Source organism: Epinephelus fuscoguttatus, linkage group LG4 (genome assembly GCF_011397635.1).
Source record: "Epinephelus fuscoguttatus linkage group LG4, E.fuscoguttatus.final_Chr_v1".
Lineage (NCBI taxonomy): Eukaryota > Metazoa > Chordata > Actinopteri > Perciformes > Serranidae > Epinephelus > Epinephelus fuscoguttatus.
In genome coordinates this window covers 22,417,063-22,424,910 of record NC_064755.1, presented here as the reverse complement: position 1 = coordinate 22,424,910, position 7,848 = coordinate 22,417,063, and the positions used below count along the sequence as shown (strand labels likewise).

The window sequence follows — 7,848 nt, the reverse complement described above, 5'->3', positions numbered from 1 at the left end:
TTTTTTTCTTTATGGAAGAATACATTTATTGAGAAAATATTCCTGAAAAGTTTATTATATTCACGACTTTTTGTACAGTGTAGTAAAATTTCACCAAATTACATGTTGGTTTCAAATGATTAGCGCCTCAGCTTGACGCTTTGACAATTCCTCTCATCCAAATCCACAGCATCGCTTGGAAAACTGTTAACTTTGACACGCAAAAAAATAAAAATGGTTCAGAACAACTGTCCTTTTTCACAATCATCAAATTTTTAAACAAAGTTCAAGCGAGAATTGTTAAAGAGAGATGGGGGGCACTTGTCTGATCATAAAAGTCCCCATCTCGCGAGAATATCAAAAGGCACTTAAAGGTAAACTGTAACTAGGAAGCAACAAACACAGTCAACTACTAAAATATAACAGATGTTATATAAATAAGATTATATGCATTTTAAATCATCCAGGAGGCAAACAGTGAAGGTGAACAGGGTAAAAATGTTAACGGTATAAGGTATAACCATGAAACTTTCCCAGTTGACATGTCTTTGACAGATCAGCTGATAAAGACATGTCACAACCACCACCAAGTGACACATGCCAAAACATGTCAAGGTATGAAACATCCTAATACATGTCTGAGATAAAAGAACAGCTAAAGTCATTATCAGAAACTGATAATGAACATCTGAACATCAGATAAAGCCAGGTTAAAAAATCTTGGTTCCCTTTACTAAAGTCGAAGGATTTTACAGAGGGCATTTTGGATGTCATCACTCCATGTTATCACTCCATAAATTAGAAAAAATCCATTTTTGCCATGATCTAAGGAAGAACATGTTGCATAAATCAGTCTATGAATAATATGTGATAAACCCCTCTGTAAAAACCTTCAGAATATACCAACACAGGAAAGTTTGGTTACTGAAGCTGAGATTTTTGGCTTAGAGCATTTTGAGAAAATGGCCTTTAAAGAAATGTATCGTAAAATTCCATACAATTTTAGACAAAAAATAAGATAGCAGGGTAAAGATTTTAACTAATGAACTAATCTGAACTAAATAAACACCTAAATGTGTAGGCTATTTTGGACGTTTTTACTAGTCTGAAAATCTCAAAATTGACCAGTGCAATAGAAAATATGTGTCTCTCCCTTATTGCATGACTGTAAATATACTGCAACTAGGTCAACCTGTAAATACCGTAAATATTCCTTTCAATTATGAACTAAACTATTGATGCATTGCATTTAGGCTTCTACATTACATATGTAGGTTACAAATGAATAAAAATATACAGTATTAATGTATTGAAGTGTATGACGAGAGGCGTGGAAGCTCTTTTGACATCTCTGTGCAGAAAATGCAGGAATGCCACAATTCCTTTAGGATGAGCCACCTGAGGACAAAAAAGTGAAATTAAAAACTTGAATAACATGCGATTAAACTTTCATGTTTGATCATTTTGACAGTTGGAAATCCTACCGAGCCTCCTCACTAGTTCTGGGTGATGGCTTTTGAGGGCGTCGTAGAAGGCTGCTTTGACCACTTCCCCTCCTGAACGCAATGATCTATCATAAAGCACTCTCATCTTTTCATGGCTTGTCAACTGAGCTTGGATCCATGAGTAGGCTTCACCATGGACCATGTCTCCAAGATCCTCTGTTATTGACATGACCTCAACAACACTTCTAATTATCTTCGCCCTGTTCGCATCAACAAACTTTGCTGTTTTCGAATAAAAAAGAATGACAGCATAAAAACATATTTCAATTAATGATGTGACTCAATGTGAATAAAATTATAAAGTTCAATATGGAGTATCAATGCAATGACAAAAATACTCACCTTTATCCTGAATGCTCATGCTTTCAGTAGAAACTCTGACAGAATCCTGTTGGAAGAAACAGAAAGCTGTATATATTGTGTATTTTATTTTACCAGTGCACTGATAAATGTATGATACACTAGTTTCAGAATCCCAATCTAAAACAGCTGTATTGTTTTTGTTTGTTTCCTTTATGACAGAGTGGCATGTGTTAGCTATAATATGATAATAAACCATGAGAATGTGATGTCCATTCCTGTAAAAAATATTCATTTTAATTAATTAACTTTTTTTAACATTATCTTTTTGGCTTTTTGGCTCTATTTGATTTGATTTCTTTATTGCGAAAGGGGGAGAGGGAGGGGATGACATGCTGTAAAGGGCTGCAGACTGGAATTGGACCGGCGCTGCTGAAGCAAGGATACAGCCTTAGTACATGGGGCGCCTGCTCTAGCTACTGGTTGCTATATGATTTTTTATTGCCAATGGGTTAATGGATTAACGTAACTTTATAACATAAAGACTGCCCCCAACCTTCTTGGTTGCCTAAAACACCCTGTGGACTGATTTCTACGTAAAGGACTCAGGCCAAATTTTCTGGTAATATCCGAAGAATATGTTAAACCTTAATCACAAAATCCCTTACTGCCAGAAAGTCCTCAAGGCAAACTTCGACAGCGTGCTGCATCTCTCTTTGGCTGTGCTACAGTGTGCAACAGTAGCTGACATTACAGAAATGCCCACTAATGTCAACAAACAACCGGCACCCACAATGCTGTGTTTCCATTATGCAGTGGCAGCCCCGAGACGGAACTTCAGTTACCGTTAAGATTTGAACTGGCTGAATTCAAGCTCTAACAGCCACTGACTGAAGGCTCCGCTGGGGAAAGTAGCCTAATGTCTGAGCTGCAGGCGTAAAGTAGTAGTAAAGTGCAATACGCTAACTAATGCTTGTCTCATTTGTGGTCTAAATAGTTAATTCATCAAATTCAGTGCCCCATATCATAATTTCAGTGTCCCTCGGAGCTTAAAAAATCCCAGAGGAAACACTGACATGTTAAATATATTGTGATATTGTGTTTTAGCTGGCTAAAGTTAGCTAATATTGGCTTGCTTTCTAAAGTGGATGAATTGCTCGCTTAGCATAGCAAAATTGAGTGGATAACGTCAGCTAATTCATCCAGATTTCGAAGCAGCTAACACCTGATCCATATAGCGTAGCTAAGTTAGCTGAGCAGCCAATGACCTAGGCTATATTTAGCCAGCTAGCTGTAAAGCTACGCTGCATGGATCTGCCTTTGGTTGCTTCATAGCATCAGCTGATTATGGCGATATATTTGTATCTTTATTACATGCAAGAAAATAATTGATATGAGAGGGGAAAAAAATGTTTGAGAGAAAATAAAATATTTGAGAGAAAAAGTTTTCACACTGATAGCAAAAAATAATAATATTTGAGACTAAAAAAAAGTTTTGAGATAAAGTATTTTGTCATAGAATATAAAAAAAAATAATTTGAGATTTAAAAAATGATTTCCAAGAAAAGAAACTCTAAAATACCTTTTTTTTACTCTCAAATATTATTTTTTTGCTATCAGTGTGAAAACATTTTCTCTCTCAAAAAAAAAAATTGTTTCTCTCAAAACATTTTTCTTCTCTCTCTCAAAACCTAAGTCTTTGCTCTCGTGCCAGGATTTTGCTTTCACTGTGAAAATAATGTCATGGGCATGGCCACGTTCCTATAAGCTCACTGTAACGCGGCTGTGCATTCATGCGGCTTTGGACCTCTGTGTTATATTTGGAAGTCCGTCTCCTGTCCCCATATTTACCAGTGTACGAATCTGTGTGACCTTCTGTTGTTAAGAGTAGTCTACAGGTTTGAGTGTATTCCCTGGGGTGCAATTCCACAGGTGGTGTTGTCGGTTCATTTCCCTCTCCTCTCCATTTGGCCACACATGCATAACGTTAATGTATGCATATCCGCTCCCAAATAACGCAGCACATCTAGGCCGGTGAATCCACCATGGTGGATGAATGATTCAATTGAATTCAACTCCCAAGACGATCCTCACCCGGCTGTCAATTCGATTGAGACTGGCCAATAGGAACGTGGCCCCGCCCATGACATTATTTTCACAGTGAGAGCAAAATCCTGACACGAGAGCAAACACTTAGGTTTTGAGAGAGAGAAGAAAAATGTTTTGAGAGAAACATTTTTTTTTTTGAGAGAGAGAAAATGTTTTCACACTGATAGCAAAAACATAATATTTGAGAGTAAAAAAAAAGGTTTTTGAGAGATTATTTTTTCTTGGAAATCATTTTTTAAATCTCAAATTATTTTTTTTATATTCTATGACAAAAATACTTTCTCTCAAAACTTTTTTTTTAGTCTCAAATATTATTATTTTTTGCTATCAGTGTGAAAATTTTTTCTCTCATATTTTTTTTTCTCGCATGTAATAAAGATACAAATATATCTCCATAGCTGATGAGGTAATTTGCAAATGGCAAGATAGTTAGTATCATGAAGTCAATGGTCCAGATGAAATGTAGGAACAAAGGCCTACAGATTGCTGTAATTTGATTTCCAGGGTTCTATCAAAGATGCCGGTCAGTCTCTTGTTAGTCACTGTTGCAGCTGATGCAGGTGTGTGCTCGCAGCTACGGAGAATTCCATCTGCAGTTCACCTAATGGCCACTGGGTGCAGTTACATGATGGCTTCTCATTTGAAATGAAATAAATCAGAATGAAATAATTCAGAATTAAAGCCTTTCCAGGTAGTTTACATGACAAATATTCATTCCGAATGAGTGTTTACACGGGAGATCAGTTTAATCACCTTTATTCGGGTCCGCGCAAGGTTTGGGGCAGGGAAGGTTTCGGATTGGATAGGGGGCGGGGCAGATGTTACGTGTTTACGTTTACCGGAAGAAAAACATTGTAGTCCTCGCTCCAGATAACAAGATGGCCATTCTTAGTGCCTTTTTCGGGCTTGTTTTGCTTATATTCTTGAAGCAGCAGTACGACAACAACCTTGTTCTGCTAGTGCTTCGTCTGTTGAGGAGGAGAAGGGAGGTAAAAGGTCGAAGAAGGGAGATAGGAGACCATGCTGTGGCAAATGGAAACCGTTGAGTGCAACGAGTCCGACTGCTCTAGCTCAGCCCGTTGCTACGCACGCTATACGTCATCCCGCCAGAAGGGCAAGGAAACGAGCATACGCAGAAAGACCGGAATGAACTGAGGAATGAGTGTATACAAGTGCGAGAAATTCTTTCATTTGGAATTAGAAACGGAATATTTCAGCCCCTTACAACGGATTGACTTTTCAGTCGCATTGGCCATTTTCATTCCGAATTAGGTGTTTACAAGATCACTTTTAATAGGAATGAACTTTCATTCCGAATGAAAAGGGAATTAAACTGTCCATGTAAACGCACTCACTGATACAGGTATCACTCAAAATGAGGATTCTCTGAAAGTTACACACAGAACCTTTAATAATACCAAAATATAGTTAAAATCAAACACATGCCCATGGCATATCTCTGTTGTACATAAGGTATGATGGTGGGCTAAATGTTTTTGTTCTCTTTATCTCAAAACTACCTGATGTAATAAAATCACTCCATTTGGTACTTCCTGTGAGGTCAAAGTGCATTTGGCATACCTGTGCTGAAGGCCTTTCAGTTCTGGTAAATCTGACAAAATCCACAGTATCATTTGACCTTGTCTGTCCTGAAAAAAAAAAATAAACAAATAAACATAAACATTATGTTTTATTGTGGAAAGTAAGTATAAAGCAAGCCCACAAACAGTATTGAAATACCTTGTGTCTGAGGAGGAACATCAACTGCCACACATGTGTTTGACTGTTGATTACTAGTTGGTGACTTCTACAGTAAAAGAGAGAGAAAACATTATATATCAGCAAATATATCAATCAATATATCAATCATAGTTAATCTGCACTATATTTCAGGTATTAAATTAACGAGTTGTACCAGTCTTGCCGAGACTTGTTGGACTGCCTCATGAATTCCCTCCTCGTGCTTTGAAAACAAATTCTCAGTGTCTTCACGGCACTCTGAAACAGACACAAAGTTTATTTTTAAATGATGTATATGTCAAGCTTTCTATGCTCATTTGATTTAGCTCAGAGTAGAAACTGTCCTCATATGGTGACAGCAGTAACAAATATTTACTTATAAAAAGAGGCCTGTTGGAGGGATCGCCATCCCAGCACTTCTTGATGAGGACAACCAGTTCCTTCAACCCTACTGCTTTATTCTGGTCAGTTTCCACAAGGGAAGGTCTTTGCCCGTCACAGATCGCCTCCTTCACACGACCATAACTAGCTGCTACAGTACATGGAACACAATGCATAAAAACATATAAACACAACTGAGTATGTGTGAACTGACATTTACTGTGTATACAGTGCTTAGTTTAGTTGTAACATTATAAATCCTAACCCCCTAACCCTACAGAGGTGGCAATAGATGATAGGATCGGATATCACTGAATAAAAGATTATAAACTAAATGCCCAAAAAGAACAACAATGTGGTGGAAAATTATGAGATAATGAAATGAACTAAACCTACTTCCATAGGGCTCTTTACCAGTGACAATGGACCAGAGCAGGATACCATAGCTGTAAAGAAGAGAGAAAGAATTTTCAGTAACACGTTAATTCTGTTTTGACCATATGGAGTAGTGCTCTTTGTTAAAAATATGTCTAACCTGTAGACGTCATAAGATCGGTGAGGTTCATATGGTTCTTTAAAAGCTTCAGGAGGCATGTACTTGTATGTGCCTCCAATTTCTCTGAGGCTTTCTTCTCTTGATCCTTCACCGTTGTTCGAAGCACTGGTGGAAACTCTGCACAGACCAAAGTCTGCTAGCTACAGAAAAAGAATGGAAACATTTCAAACACACAATTGTATCAGCTTTATATGTAATGGAAACATAAAAGTTCAGGTTGATGCTACTCTACCTTGGCATTAAGGTCGATAGTTAGCAGCACATTACTTGGTTTTAGGTCGTGGTGCATTAGGCCATGGAAATGGAGGAAGTTCATGCCCAAAGCCACTTGATGGGCCAAGCGGAAGACCAGGGGCCATGGTGGAGGGCCAGAGAGGACCCTCAGCAAGGACTCAACAGACCCTCCCCTCATGAACTCCATCACTATTCCGTTTTGCATGGATGGTCCTGCACCAGGCGGACATCCCTGATAAATTCCATACCGTCTGAGCACAAACTCACAGGAAGCTTTATCCATGTGAGCAGCCTCCTCGTTAAGTGACATGAAGGGGCTGGAATGAGGTAGGGGGTTGTTGGAAGGAGTGGAGAGAAAGCAAAGGGCACAGAGCTTCTTATGTGACTATTTAACATGTGTATGAATTAATCATTTAAACTAAGTGCTCAAAGTTACAGAGGAGTTGCACACATTTATACATTTACCAGATGCCATGACGTAGTATCTTAATGGCCACATCAAAGCCCCAGTCCTTGTGCCTGGCCTTGTACACATAACCAAATCCCCCAGAGGCAACTGATTCCCATTTCTCCAAGTTGTCATTACCAACAGGCTTGTGGCTCGACACCGCCATCTCCTGCTGAAATCTGGTAGAACAAATGCAGCCTCAGCGCTAGTAAAACATATTTCTTACAGAAAAAAACCTTCTAAACACAAATGAAGTGATTCAGTGGCTGATTAGTTAGCCTCTGTGGATTTATACACTACGTTGAAGTTACTGCTCAGACTATGCCCTTGTTTTTACACACTGAGGACCAAGAGCTCGTAAAGACACTGCCAAACATTTCCTACTGACATTTCCCTCGTGTTCCTGTTACCTTATAAAGAATCTGGGCTCTACTCACCATATATCCCCTCAGATGCTGTCCACGCGTGGCCTAAAGATTCAAGAGTTAGTTCATACCAAGAGGCTAAACAAACTGCAGCTAAACAAGAGAGCACAAGTTTCAGTTTCCCGTCCCACTCTCTGGCAGCCCTAAGCTGTAGCTGGGGGAGGAGTGTAA

At 38.7% G+C, this 7,848-nt stretch overlaps 1 protein-coding gene across 2 annotated transcripts; it reads right to left on the bottom strand.

Annotated features, from left to right (window-relative positions):
- LOC125887355 (receptor-interacting serine/threonine-protein kinase 3-like) lies at positions 1–7,848 on the bottom strand. Of its 2 annotated transcripts, none has more exons than XM_049574099.1 (12): positions 7,690–7,848; positions 7,270–7,431; positions 6,803–7,121; positions 6,550–6,710; positions 6,411–6,460; positions 6,010–6,165; positions 5,809–5,891; positions 5,634–5,700; positions 5,475–5,542; positions 1,827–1,872; positions 1,464–1,706; positions 1–1,377 (listed from the first exon to the last, which is right to left on the bottom strand). In XM_049574099.1, the coding sequence occupies exons 2-12, from the start codon at positions 7,416–7,418 to the stop codon at positions 1,364–1,366; spliced, it is 1,356 nt and encodes a 451-aa protein (XP_049430056.1). In that variant the 5' UTR covers positions 7,419–7,431; positions 7,690–7,848; the 3' UTR covers positions 1–1,363. The 2 variants fall into 2 exon arrangements, with proteins under 2 accessions (XP_049430056.1, XP_049430057.1); XM_049574100.1 differs by having other exon boundaries at positions 6,010–6,162.